Source organism: Schistocerca serialis, chromosome 1 (genome assembly GCF_023864345.2).
Source record: "Schistocerca serialis cubense isolate TAMUIC-IGC-003099 chromosome 1, iqSchSeri2.2, whole genome shotgun sequence".
Lineage (NCBI taxonomy): Eukaryota > Metazoa > Arthropoda > Insecta > Orthoptera > Acrididae > Schistocerca > Schistocerca serialis.
In genome coordinates, this window is record NC_064638.1 from 558,741,570 (window position 1) to 558,757,265 (window position 15,696).

Sequence of the window (15,696 nt, forward strand, 5' to 3'; positions counted from 1 at the left end):
CAGAAATGTCAGAATGATCTGGGTTTTCATAGGCTGTGGTGGCCAGCAAACTCTCCCAGCATAAATCCTACTGAAAACACTTGGTTGCTAACGTCAAAAAATACCTTGCCAATATTACAGTGCATCTAAAATTGAGCTGACAAAGAAGATAGTTCAGTCTGGTACCACCAAACTAGGCCTACATTGTGTGAATGTTTGGTTATTCAATTCAGATAAATATATAGTCTCTTAAGAAAGTCCATGCAGAGTACATTAAATACTGAAATACTGATTTAGGTAAATTAACCTATATGTTACAGAGCAAGCTATATTCAAAAGAATTCTCATTATAAAACTGGTGTTGTTTTACAAGTATTCAAGCTCCACATTACTAATCAAAGCTAGGGTAGGGATATTGCTTTGGACTGTGGTGCAGTAGTGGTTGCTTGTTTGTTATTTCCATCTGATACGCTTTTAGGGGAAAAGCCAACAATTGTGGAGGTGAAATGTTAACTACTGCAGATAGACATAAAAGTAAAACCGACAACACTGCCCTAACTTCTCCAGTAGGAGAGGGGGATAGGTTAAGGAAAGTTAAAAGCATTGTGAAAGCAACGATAGTGTTGCCACTTTTGTGTGTGACTAATGGCAGCACTAAACATTTCACCCCCTGAAAGCCCAGGCCAGAAATTCTGCCTATTAAGACTACTTTGCTCAAACGAATTTTCCTCTGATACTAAAAGCCGATACCTGTATCAGTCATTTATTTACTTCTAGATTATAAACTGCTGCAGGCTTAATACCAAAAAATACCAATCCAATTACCAATGTGGAACTTTAAAATGTAACTGTAACTCCTAAGTGCACTTAAACACACAAAATAAGATGTCATAATTGAAAAGGCATACTAATAGGACAAAAACCATAACCTGGAAGGCAGCCTACAAAAAAGTTTCTGTTAATAACCGAAGGAATAACAGCACACATTGAAGAACATGGAATTGTCCTGATGAAAAATGTGCCCCTCTCTTTTATATATCAAGATCTTTCACCATAACTGAGTGTAAAGTCTCCACAAACCTAAATAATAGCTAAGATTCACTATGGCATGAATGCACGAGACTTCAGCATCCAATTCATCTGCTGAAACACCCACAATTCAGTCAGATTATTTGCAAGACTTTTGTGCATTGTTCCAAATATCTTCAATGGAATTCAAAACTGAAGAACTTAAGTGAATTTGTTTCACTACAGTTCTCATGCCCAGTAATCACAGTTTTAGGCTGATAGATATATTGTTTTCTTGAAGGAAACTACTATGGTAAGCAATGTTATGGTTCTGGTTAAGCTGATATGCAAAATGAAAATGTATTACTCAGAAGGTTTGCTGTAAGGTATTTTCTACCTCAAAAGCTGGAGCAATTTTCATGTAATTACAATTTAGTGAAACAACATATATGCTTATCCATTCCTTGCACGCACTCATCTGAGGCCTAGGGTGATTTAACATTATTCACTTGCAGTCAACAAAGTGAATTATCTAATGATTAACAAACTGCTGTTCCGATAAGAAGACTGGTTCACAAATATGTCTGGTAGGATCAGGAATGACACTTATGACACTTTCTACCTTAGAGAAAAGATTTTTAACAACATACGAAGACACTTATTTGTGGTCCATGTGCGTCTGTATTTTCTTTCACTCTTGATTAACGCACGGATACTTTTAGAATGGAATGTCTGCTGCCACACATTAACTTGCTGAAGCACAGTTGGTAGAAGTGATGTTGGCCGTTGCTCTGAAAGGTGATTTGCTGCAGCTTTTGTATCTGAGATGGTTCAGAGATTCTCTGCTTACACAACCATACAACTCGATGAGGAACCATTTACCACACTCCACTACGGCCTCCTTGTCCTTGTTTGGATCTTTAAATATTTAATGTCGTTTTGAAATTTTTTTGTGTATTGATGCATTTCACTTTTCCCTGATTGTAAAGAGTGGACGTAGTGTCACATCCACTGACTGCACGCAAAAACATGATATTCTTTCGAGCAGGGAGCCCAATTCCCTGAGAATTTTCCTTCTCCTCACTTTCATCGGTAATACACTACTTTGTTGATTGAGGCCTATTACAATGATGAGCAAATGTAGAGTGACGACAACATATAGAAAGCTTGTAAAAAAATTTAAAAAAATCTATGAAACTTTCCGCTATTTGGCTTTTCTGAGCACCACTTGATTGGACTATAAGAGTGCGAGAATGGAAGTGCTACCACGGACATCTTTTAACTTGTAAATAGTTTCCATTGCTGTTTAGATCATAATAAGCTAACAGGAAGTATGAATATACAACAACATCAAGTTTGTCAAGGAATGTCTAGTGTTTGGGTGTCAGCACTAGGAAGCTTGAGATATTGTTTGTTAGATTTGGGATGAGTCTTAATGTGATATACGAGAATTTTCTGGGTTTTTCTTGTGGTTACAAAATGTGTGCAGTGCATGTAATAGGAGAATGCAGGCGATGTGAATTTAAGCATGTAAATATTAAGTGGGAGGATTAGCTGACAAGATGCCTTCCTGGGCCTCATTCCTTCACCATAATGTGAAATGACCTAGTTGCTAGCAAAGGCTAAAAGTTACTGGAAGTGAAGGGTGTGTAAATGAGAACAGACAGACTCAGTGGTGAGCCAAGCACTAGTAAAGGACCAAGTGTCACCAAGAAGGATGTCAAAAATCTAAAGAGTAAATACTTGTATATGCAATAGTGCTATGTCACAGCAAAATTTGCAAAGAAAATCTGAGAACAGATTTTTCCCTTAGGAGAGACGTGTTGTACAACCTAAACTAAAGACAGTGTCAGTGCCATATTAGGAGCAAAAGTTGCCACGGCCAATGCCCTGCTGACATAAACACCCCCTGCCACAAGCCTGCATCTGTACTGCTGCTTCCACATGACAACAACCTGACATCAGGAAGCTTCTGCAATTTGACACACTGCTGCTTGACAACAGGCAGATGCTGCTCATCAACTCTGTTCCAGACCTTTCCATGGCGACACACAAATGCTACCCTTCTGCAAGGTCAGCATCGAGCAACTGACTTAAGACCCATACGTAGCAAGCACGATGGGTGCGAACAGCTGGGCAATGTAACTACACCCAGACTGTGCCATCTGCAGCCTTGGAGTCATTGCCATAACTAAGTTGTCATCACCACTGCTGCTGCTGGGCTGTGATCCAAGCACATCTGCCTTATGGCCCAGTACTTGGCACCCAACACACTGCCACCACTGTGCAGCCCATGGTTCATAGTTATACACCAGGCAGCACTGTGGTACACCACAATGATAGAAGATGCTGCTGGCTGCCTCATGCTGTGCCACTGCAGAGCCATGTGTGGTGCCATGGGTGCCAATGATGACTGTGACGCTACATAGGCGTGAAACCATTCAAGGAGTGCATAATGACCACACACCGTGCCTTTCTTGCCTGCAGTTACAATGTTGGAATATTACAATTGTGAGAAAACACCAGATCATGCCAGAGAACAGGATGCACTCTGAAGACTATCTAAGATGAATAAATTAATAAAGAACTGTCTTATATTCACTGCTGGTTTGTTTGCATCTCTCTCACATGTCACATCTGTCTACCAAACCATTTTATGAACCCTCCAACAGCCCATGAAGTGACATGCAACAACTGTTTACGTTGCACTCTTGTTTCTCCACATCTACTTCAGACCACTATATTTTGATGCACAACATCTATTATCTTGCTGCTTTTCTGTACACACACACACACACACACACACACACACACACACACACACACTACTGGCCATTAAAACTACTGCTACACCAGGAAGAAATGAAGATGATAAATGGATATTTATTGGACAAATATATTATACTAGAACTGACATGTGATTACATTTTCACACCATTTAGGTGCATAGATCCTGAGAAATCAGTACCCAGAACACCAACCTCTGGTCGTAACAACGGCCTTGATACATCTGGGCATTGAGTCAAACAGAGCTTGGATGGCGTGTACAGGTATAGCTGCCCATGCAGCTTCAACACGATACCACAGTTAATCAAGAGTAGTGAATGGCATATTGTGACGAGCCAGTTGCTCGGCCATCATTGACCAAACTTTTCAATTGGTGAGAGATCTGGAGAATGTGCTGGCCAGGGCAGCAGTCGCACATTTTCTGTATCCAGAAAGGCCCGTACAGGACTTGCAACATGCGGTCGTGCATTATCCTGCTGAAATTTAGGGTTTCACAGGGATCAAATGAAGGGTAGAGCCATGGGTCGTAACACATCTGAAATGTAATGTCCACTGTTCAAAGTGCCGTCAATGCGAACAAGAGGTGACTGAAAAGCGTAACTAATGGCACCCCATAACATCACACAGGGTGATATGCTAGTATGGTGAAGAAGAATACACGCTTACAATGTGCGTTCACCACAATGTCACCAAACACGGATGCGACTATCATGATGCTGTAAACATAACCTGGATTCATCCGAAAAAATGACGTTTTGCCATTCGTACACCCAGGTTCGTCGTTGAGGACACCATCGCAGGCGCTCCTGTCCGTGATGCAGTGTCAAGGGTAACCGCAGCCGTGGTCTCCGAGCTGATAGTCCATACTGCTGCAAACATCGTCGAACTGTTCGTGCAAATGGTTGTTGTCTTGCAAACATCCCCATCTGTTGACTCTGGGATTGAGACGTGGCTGCACGATCCTTTACAGCCATGCGTATAAGATGCCTGTCATCTCGACTGCTAGTGATAAGAGCCCATTGGGATTCAGCACGGCTCTGGTAACAGTCATTGGATCTCGACCAACACGAGCAGCAATGTCGCAATATGATAAACCGCAATCGTGATAGGCTACAATCCGACCTTTATCAAAGTCGGAAATGTGATGGTATGCATTTCTCCTCCTTACACGAGGCATCACAACAATGTTTCACCAGGTAACGCCGGTCAACTGCTGTTTGTGTATGAGAAATTGGTTGGAAACTTTCCTCACGTCAGCACGTTGTAGGTGTCGCCATCGGCACCAACCTTGTGTGAATGCTCTGAAAAGCTAATCATTTGTATATCACAGCATCTTCTTCCTGTTGGTTAAATTTCATGTCTGTAGCACATCATCTTTGTGGTGCAGCAATTTTAATGGCCAGCAGTGTATATATATCCAAACAGTATCCTAATCTTGATTATTAATGATAAATATTTTTAAAAAATCTGCTGTAAATTGCATGTGTTGCCTGTGTCATTTACACAGTAGTTGTTAAAACTCTAGTGTATATATATCACACACACACACACACACACACACACACACACACACACACACACACACACACACACAAACACAAACAGTATCCTAATCTTGATTATCAATAATAAATATTATAAAAAAATCTGCTGTAAATTGCATATGTTACCTGTGTCATTTGCTCAGTTGTTGTCAAAACTCTTGCGAGAGGATTACAGCATACAGGAAGGGTTTCCAATAGTGTGGGACGTGCATGTGTCAACAATGGTTTCATATATCTTACATCAAAGTTCCCCCAAATACGAGCAAGCCAAGCTTTTTCATTGACTTTGTTGCTCTCACGAGGCTGCTCCGATGTGTCCTGTAGAAAGAAAAAGCTATGATACTACAACTGTTCTAATTTCTTGAGGATCTGTGAAATATTGAAGATTTTAATCTTTTCATTTCATTTATATCACCATGGCCAAATAAGCAAAGTAAAATACTCAATTCAATATTTTCGTCATCCCATTACAAATGTAGCAGAAAAAAACTTAACACTTATCTTTTCAGCTCAATATTGAGCATCTGGTTGTTCCAAAAACTGTTTCATAAAATGAAACACAATAAAAAGCATTGTGTAGCAAAAATTAAATTTATTATGTCCCATCTAATTATTCTCATTTCATTTTGGATTTTTCATGTTCATTCTTCTCCCTCCCCTCTCTACCTCTCACACATTCTTTTTCCCCTCCTAGTACTTAACTCCACTATTCATTTCCATTCCTCATAGTGTATCTCTATTTCTTATTCTGTCATCTCTAGACTGAAACTGGCACAAGGCTTACCACTCTACTATTTCTGCTCTCCTACTCTCTGATCCCACCACTTTCATCTTTGTCTACCCTCAACCTCAAGTCAGTGTTTCACTCATGCAAGTTGTAAGTCACCTGCTCTTCCTTTTTTTAACCCTCTCCACATTATCCATCTCTCCTCCCCACAGAAAGAACTAAGAGTTCCAAAACTAGGATAGTGCTGTGTACTTTTGTGTGTCACGAGGCAATTCTAAATATAACTACCTGAAGGCAAGTCTACCCACCAATGCTATCTCATAATTTAATAGTTTTCCCACTCAAATTTTCCTTCTGATAAAACTAATTATTATAATGTCTATTTGGCCCACCAGACATTACATACAGAAAAAAACACATTATAAATTACTGAATGATAGATTTTGAACCACTTGTTCTCTCGCCTATTTTCTTCATGCCTTTCTTTTAACATACACTGTTTTCTACCCACCTCTTTTTTCCACAAAGGAATTTGTTCAGACAATATGAACACTAAAATGGAATATGTTTGTCTATTCTTTTTACTAAAACAGACCAACTGAACACAAGCTTAGTATGTTCCGAAAGTCACACATTATGACTGATCTTGTGATTTGATCTACGATCTGAAAGGAAACAACACATCTAGGTATAAAATCATATGTAACAGCAGAAAAACCTTATGATGCAATAAAATTGGGTTACTACACTATTAACTCAGATTTCTACTGCAATGTATTTGTTTGCTTTTACATTTTATTGTACCTGTTGTTTCTATACCATTAATGATTTCTGCTTTCAAAGTAACTGTTAGTACAAGAGTTTTCTGCATGCATACCCTGTTTCTTCTTGTCACAATAATTTCTTTAAATTTTTGTTTCCAGAGAACAGTACAGCTTTTAATTACAAAAGCAATTATTTTTTCTTCCTGACCAATATAAAGAATTATAGGCCAAATAACATTCCACAGATGATGGCAGCACTGCTGCTGCTTCAGTCATACATGCATCATGTGGTCCACTCAGTTGCTGGTGTTCACTCTCGGACTCCTTTTTTCAACTCTTACCATTGCAACCTTTGACTTATATGGACATACAATGCTTTTATTAGAACTACATATTACTCTTTTGGCCTATTGTTAACATCTCATTTTTTTGCTGCATCTAACAAATGCATACTTCTGTTAAATCTATTTCAGTAGACTCGTATGTAATACTCACATGCTCCACATTAAAAACATTAACAGATTTGATGTGCCCCATCTCCAAACTACAGACTAGATCACACAACTGCTGCCTTAATCCATGGTTTGGAACAACTTCTCCTTGCCTCCGACACCTTAAGATCTTTGAATGATTGATGTATTGAGAGATGAAACAGTGAAGGTGGCAGAAGATCAGAGAAGCAAAAAGAAAAGACCAAGAAGAAAACCTTAAACAACACAAGAAATATTGAATTTAACTGGTGAAAGGGAAAATACAAAATTTCACGAAATGAAGCAAATAAAAGGGAATAGATACGTCTAAAAAATTAGATTGGCAAAGTATAAAATGGTAAAGCAGGAACAGCTAAAGGAGAGATGCGAAACTGTAGAAGCATGCATGAGTGTAGGAAAGATAGACGCCATTTGTAGGAAATAAATTGGGGAAGAGGAAGAAAAGCAAGATAGGAGATTTGATACTGTACAAAGAATTTGACACAAAGTACTGAAAGACCAAAGTTGAAACAAGGAGTAGACAACATTCCCTCACAACTAGAGAGATCCTTGGGAGAATCAACCAAGTCGAAACTACTCCACCTGGCATATTGATAATTTGGTTCTGCCAACAGCTTGTCATAGATGGTGGAGAAGCAGAAAGAGGTTGGGGGGAGGGGGTCAAGCTCTTGTCTATGGGGTGGGAAACTTCTTGTAAAAGGTAAGAGAATCAGTAATGGTCAAGGGCATGATGAAGCAGAAGGCAGTGGAAATCAATGTATAAAAGACAGAGATGTGTATCCAAAAGACATGTGGCCAGTCACTGAGAAAGTGTCACGATGGTCCCTCACTCAGCTAAAAGGTTCTGTATTATTCCTCCATTTAGATCTTCAGGGGAGGGGGGACTGCCAGTGGACAGTCCATGGGGGGGAGGGGGGGGGGGGGGACGACCTACAAAAGAGTAACATTCTTCGAGTTAGAGTGTGGAGTATCAGAAATCTGAATGTGGTAAGCAAGTTAAAAAATAAATAAATGGAAATGCACCAGCTCAAACATGATATAATGAGGCCAGTGAAGCTAAATGAAAGGAGGATGAAGATTTATGGCCCAACAAATATAGGGTGATAGCAACAGCTGCAGCAAACGGTACAGTGGGCAAAGGATTCACAATGAATAGCAAGACTTAAGAAAAATTGAGATATGTTTATAGGATTTGTTGACCTAGAAAATGTATTACCATGTAAAATGACACAAGATGTTCAAAATTCACAGGAAAATAGGTGTAAGCTACAGGAAAAGATGGGTAATATATAATATGAACAACTACCCTGAGTGAAAAATAGAACGGAAGACCAACAACGAAGTGCTTGGATCAGAAAGAGTGTATGACAGAGGTATGGTGTGTTCAATCTATGCACTGAAGAAGCAATGACAGAAATAAAATAATAGTTCATGAGTGGGATTCAAATTTATGGTGAAATGATATCAGTGGTAAGATTCATAGAGATTCCTGTCCTCTGTGAAAAAGAGTAAGAACTGCATGACCTAATTAAATAGAATGAACAGTCTAATGAGTACGCACTGTGGATCCTGAGTAAGCTGGAGAGATAAATGTAAAAATCTCTAACATCACAATTGGGAACGATGAGGGAATTCTGCTACTTTGGAAACAAAATAACACCGGACGGACAAAGTCAGTATATAAAACGCAGACTGGCTCAGGCAAAGAGGGCATTCCTGCTCACAAGAAGTCTACTAGTATCAAAGGAAGGAATTTCTCAGAACATATGTCTGGAGCACAATACTGTATGGAAGTTAATCAAGGGTTGTAAAAAAAGAGAGAGAATCAAAGCATTTGAGATTTGATGCTCTAAAAGGATGTTGAAAATTAGGTGGACTGACAAGGCATGGAAGGAAAGGTTCTCCACAGAAATGGTGAAGAGAACTACATGTGGAAAATATTGACACGAAGAGACATGTCTGATAATAGAGGGTAATTCCTGTAATACTTGAGGGAGCTGCAGAGGGTAGAAACAGTAGGGGAAGAGAGAGATTGAAATATATACAATGAACAACTGAGGACTTTGGGTGCAAGTCTGAGATGAAGAGGTTGGTGCAGGAGAGAAATTTGCAGTGAGCCACAGCAAACCAATTAGTAGACTGATAACCACAGACTTCAAGAAAATGTAATAATTCCAATTTTCAGAAGAAAGCATGTAGAACAGGTGTGGATACACCACAACCATGAGTTCATTAAACCGAGGCTGTGAAATAGATGAATTATTTGCAGAAAAATGGAAAGTTGGCAGAAGCTGCCCTTGGAGAAGGTCAGTTTGTGTTGAGGCAAAATACAGGAAAACGTGATGCAATATTGACCTTACTTACTTTGGAAGAGACTGAAGGAAGGCAAACTTACTTTTATAGCATTTGTAGATCTAGAGAAGGCGTTTGACACTGTTTATTGGAATATATTCTCTTTGAAACACTGATGATAAATAGGAGTAAAATACAGAAAGTATAAGGTTATCTATAATTGGACAGAAACCATACAGCAATTATAAGAGCTGAAGGACATACGCTTCTTTGTTGTTCTTTATACAGAACACAGTATCTATAATGCCTCTCCAGACATTTCTTATGGTTTCACTGCTGCTAACGTAAACACTGACTAACTGTACGGTTTCCCTAGATAGTTCCACACATTACTGTTACGCTACAATACAGTGGCTTAATAACATACAATATTAGACAATAGACAAAGATTCAAATGCATCCGATGAACTTTTTTTTTTTTCAAAATTTAGACTGGTAGCATATTATTTTATGGTTTTCTTTTACTAATAACTTTATGCAGTAAGATGGTAGCCATAAATGAATATTACCACATCTGAACATGCAGATCTTTCATTCTTTCATTTTTTTGACACTGCCCTTACTGCTGATGAAAGTCCTACAATGCTTAAAAAGTTCTAGAGGGCAAGAACTAGAGAATTAATGGGTTTTTATTAATGAGTTTTTAATTTATGTGAGATAGTTGTGGACCAATTTTTGTTCTGGGAGCTGGTAAAGACATTTTTACATCAACAATCACTTTTTTCTTTTTTTTAACAATGCAGAAGCAATGCAACAACATGTCAGCTGACTGAAAATACCATATCATCCAAAGAACTGACATTTATCAGCCATTATAAGAGCTTAACTTTTGCTAGACATCTTTCCCTATGAAATTCAAATGTAAGGTGCTGCTACTTGCAACAGCTGTTCTCCACAGACCTGTCATCCCGTTTGCGCAGACAGTCAACTGTCATCCCAGTAGAATGGAGAGTAGATGTTTCAAAAGGCCTCTTTAACCAATATTCTAGCATTCACATGGATCTAGGGAAGCTGCACGGAACCTAAGTCAGGATGCTTGGATGGGTCCAGTGTCTTTATCATGGCATTTCCTTGCTCAATGGTCATCAGATATTAAATTAGTCATTTGCAGTAAGTTATAGAACATGTTACAAGTTTTATTCTCTTACACATCCACTGAGCAAAGTAGTAATTAAGTCTGAGAACTTTATAGTGTCATAAGAAGCATGAAAACATCTACTGTTACTGTTAGCATGATAATGAAAATCTATTATTTTGAAGAGGTGGTGATTTAAAGCCTGTAAAAATTATTAAAAATTATGTTTGCACACAGCTACATTAATAAATTCATTGCACAACTAGTTACAATCAAACAGATCATCTTTGGATACATTGTGGCATTGTAACCAGATGAGTGACAACTCATAATCATTATCAACCATCATGTTACAAACATACATTTCTATTCAACTATAAATCAAGGAACAAAGTGCATACTATGGTGACAGATTTATAGTGGAATGGAGATGTTGGTTTGTTAAATGGTTTAAATGGCTCTGAGACCTATGGGACTTACCTTCTGAGGTCATCATCAGTCCCCTAGAACTTAGAACTACTTAAACCTAACTAACCTAAGGACATCACACACATCCATGCCCGAGGCAGGATTCGAACCTGTGATCGTAGCGGTCGTGTGGTTCCAGACCGTAGCGCCTAGAATCGCTCAGCCACCCTGGCCAGCTTGGTTTGTTCCATGATGCTTGATAGTGGTTATGAGTTATCATACGTTTAACTACAATGTCACAATACACCTGACGATGGTCTCTTCATGACCATACCCAGGTACATAATAAATTGATTAATATAGCTGTGTGCAACATGATTTTTCAACAATAATGATAATAGTTGTTTACACTCTAGTTCTACACAAAATTCACAATTTGAAGTGGTATGATATTCAAAGTGCAAACATTTTTCTCATCATAAATAAACACTACACCAATGTTTTCATTAATCAAGCAAACCTAATGAACTACGGAAATAAAATTATGCTGTTATTCACATTTGAGATACATTATGCCAACGAACATATATGGTGCTGAAACAACATGCAAGATACTCATTCATTCCTTGTACAATGGAAAGCAGTTAGTTCATGCATCAACACTGGACAACCGAACAAAAAAGCAAGTCATAAATATGAAAATGAGGTACCCTTAGCTTCAACTAAATGAATGACTGTTTTGTAGACCACATGGTAAATTTTCGCATTATTTATATCTTCATGCTCTCTGCACTGGATGACAGTCACTGACCAAATTACCATGGGGAAGCAACTAATTGAGTTTTGATGATTATCTAACTACATTGGCTATAATTTCAATTTTCACATAATTTTTTCTGTGGCACATCATTTTTGAATAGTTAACTAACATAAATGATTACCAAAAAAATGGTATCTGCACTGCTAAATCTCCCAAGAAACAAATTTAGCCAAACAATTCTGTTGTTTTGGTACTAAACTTACAACTTACAGTTTATTATAATGTGGAGGAAATTATTTTGAAATTAAAATACAGAAACAGCCCTAATTCAAAACTGTTACATGGATCTTCTGTTTCCCCACCCCCCTGATTCAAGATCTGGAAAAACTTCTTCCTCTTTTCAGCAACTGCAAACCGTAACTTTTATTCGCCTCTTTCCTTTACCCTATAAAAAGAAGTTTATAAAAACCTGATAACTGAAGATAGTTTTGTTTTTAAATATATGTATTTGTCAGTATTGCTCTAAGCAAACTATATACTGTACTGACATCAACATAAAGCTGAGTCATACATGTCAGCTTGAGAAGTACTATATATTAAAGATTTTGTTGGGGATTCTGAAAAATTCAGAACAAAAGATGCAAGGGTGAAGCTGGGAGAACTGCCTGGACAGTCTGCTACTTGGCCAGTGCCTGAAGCATATTTTCTGTACATTTTCAGTGACAATTTGAAAAGTGAATCAGCTGTACAATTTAATGCTGAATTTACATTATACACAAATGAAATAATGTTTTAAGGTAGCCCACCATTTGCAATTATCAATATAAAATTGGTCTATCAGGTCCTAAGAATAGTGGTGCTTAATAAACAAAAAATATAACCTTCTACATGATTGCATGCTCTGAATGAAAAGAAAAAAAAAAACATGATAGGTAAGTCTAAAAGCACTCCACACATGACTACAACAAAGCAAGTGATGGGCAGCAATATGTGAAAGTGGTAGCAGTGCATGAGCTGCACCCTACTATATGCACAGACAATGCATAGCTGAACAACATGCACAATACATGGACAACACAATTTCCAAGCTTATACTGTTTTCCTCTACAGTGTCTGTGTACAGATGATGATTTATGAGAATGCTGTGCCCCATGACTTTACCACTATTTTCTAAAGACAGGTGGTGTAAGCCAGTATATAAACAGGAAAAAAAAAAATTGAACATTGGTACTGGGAAAATAACAGCATAAATATCCCTAACGCAGAATATGCAAAGTTTTAAGAAGAGATACAGAACTTGCTATGCAACTAAATGAACTGAAATGGCCCCTTAACAGGCAAAACACATTTTTGTGTCAAAGAGGTTAGTATAAAAAGCAACATACATAAATGAATTGTGGTAATGATCTGAATTGAAAGAATGAAGTATACAGTACCTCCCTCAATGTTGTCCCCATTGAATTGTATACCTGCAAAGTCAAGCCACAGAGAAGACAAGAGTAGCATCTGATTCTTTGTAAATAAAAAATGGCACATTAATTAAAAAAGACAGCATTAACAGAAATCATGTTAACATGAAATGATATCTGTTACAGACTATTGGAAAACAAGCTAGGACCACAATGAGGCCAATGCTCATGCAATGACATACTCACAAAATTGTCGTAACACACACTAAATGCACTATTACACATGAGTGTGCTTTACAAATAAGTCAAATACAGCTCAAGGTAACACACACATCCTAACATAACAATGCAAACAAAAATTATCAAATACATTTCTGCATGCTCTCGTGCCTATGACGACAAAATGCACCGTGCAATTGCTGCTTTAATTGTTGAATTATGACCTAAGTATTATTAAGCAACTTCTCACAGGCAATACCAACAAACAAATACTACTTCATTGAAGGAAAAAGGAGAGCAACTGCTTGACCAGTGAGGATATCACAATTATTTTCACACCATCCCATGGCCAACACATCTGACCACCTCACCAAGAAAATGAACATACCTTAAACACAAACCCTGAAGCTAAGTGTAATTCTTCACTCTTTCTTTTATAAAGCAGCTGTTTATGCAGTACTGACAGTTACGAATTTAGATTAAGGGGTAACAAGATCTGTTTTTGCTCATTTTCCCCTATGCAACCCCCCCCCCCCCCCTTTTTCATAGCAGCACACATAGCTTTTTTTTCTTCTTCTTCTTCTTTGGTGTATAATCTTCTGGTATGTTCCCCCTAATATTTATTTACTTAGTTTATGTATTTTCAAGTGTGTTACAATTACATTGTTAAAAATGGAATTTACTCTGTTTTTGTGTCACACTGTCCACATGTAATATCTTTTCAAAGTTTTCCACCAGTTATCTATACTCTTTGATGACTACAGTCAGGGATTGTCTGATGATGAACTTTAATTAGCACATCAAAAACTCGTTCACAAAATAAACATACTGCAGAACATACATAGTTTGTATTTTTCATTGATGAATTGAAACCTCAGAATTTCGAGAATTCAGCAGACAATAAATGAGTTGCACCTCTCTCACTTTCAATCTTGTATTTCCCTACGGCAGCTGACTGAAGAGAAGAATGCAAGGTGGTGTTCATATTAAAAAAAGAGAACAGGTAATATCACACAGTATTAAGATCGTGATATGTGACATGAAATCAGACAAACCTGAGAACCACCATGTGCTGAATGCATGTACAAGTATGTATGGTAATCTAAAATAAAATTCAATAATGCACAGGAGGGTAATGACTCCACATTGGAGAATTCACATCGTAAGACAATGTACCCATAATGTTAGCTCATTTGGCCTACTATTCTTAATCAAAGCAGTTTTAATAAAGATTTTTACAGTTGTAAGATGGATGTGAACCAAGCAGATTCCATACAGAGGATAGATCAGACAGCTCTACAAATTTCAATAGACAACATAATTCTTTATTAATGATGAGTCTCCCGGTTGTCTCACAGCAGCCATCCCTTTAGTCCCTATCATGAATGCAATGAATGTTTTCAAGTTAAATAGACACCACATTAAAAACCAACCACTCTAGCAACCTAATACATATGTAATTTTCTCATGTTATTTAAAAATAAAGTAATAACTGAAACAAAAAATAAAATGAACAAAATTCTACATAAGGTATGTTACAATGATACTTACATTTCTAACTCCTGTATAGGGAAGCATTTCTACTTCTTCTTCCACCCCGACACTGAAAAAGGAATTCATAATTTACATTAATGTACTAAAGCTGTTACAATGAGAGGGAGGGAGGGAAGAAGATTAGAGTTTAACATCCTGTCAACAGAGTGGTCATTACAGAGGGGTGGGGAGTGTAGGAATAATAAGAACAATACAAGAAACCAGAAAAAATTATTCAAAATGAAAAAAGGATTAAGAGATTACATGAAGGCAGTGGCTGTCTTCTGGGAAACCATTCTTGCAAAGAATGACAATGGACTAGCCTAAGGAAGTTAAAAATGATCTATGAAAGCCTGACACGTCAATTGAAAGAGTTTTAAACTAAAGACAAAAAGCAAAATATGACTGGATGAGTGAGTGTATGAGCTGTACCAGAAGAACTATGAAGCTGGTCAACAAAAATGTATGGAGTAATAAAGGCGAAGAAATTTTGTAGGAGTAAAATTAACGTAGACGATGATAAGTGATCAATTCACTACAGCAGCATAAAAAATTGTCAAATATGAGAATTATGAATTCCTTCTTACAGCTCTAACAAGGAAAAACAAAAGAAAGGTGAAAATGTAAAGAGTTGATCCGA

General features: G+C 37.6%; 1 protein-coding gene across 5 annotated transcripts in view; it reads right to left on the bottom strand.

Annotated features, from left to right (window-relative positions):
* The window catches only part of LOC126475464 (sodium/hydrogen exchanger 7), a 172,482-nt gene that overhangs the window by 117,897 nt on the left and 38,889 nt on the right, over nucleotides 1-15,696 (bottom strand). For 4 of the 5 annotated variants that reach the window (XR_007586737.1, XM_050103351.1, XM_050103376.1 and 1 more), the window contains exons 11-13: nucleotides 15,075-15,126; nucleotides 13,332-13,364; nucleotides 5,445-5,636 (exon numbers count right to left, since the gene is read on the bottom strand). Coding sequence is in view for 4 of the 5 variants with exons in the window: in XM_050103351.1 (XP_049959308.1) it covers nucleotides 5,445-5,636; nucleotides 13,332-13,364; nucleotides 15,075-15,126 (277 nt within the window). In the remaining variant the exon portion in view is untranslated. The remainder of the gene's footprint in view (nucleotides 1-5,444; nucleotides 5,637-13,331; nucleotides 13,365-15,074; nucleotides 15,127-15,696) is intronic. The other variant, XM_050103359.1, reaches the window with a different exon arrangement.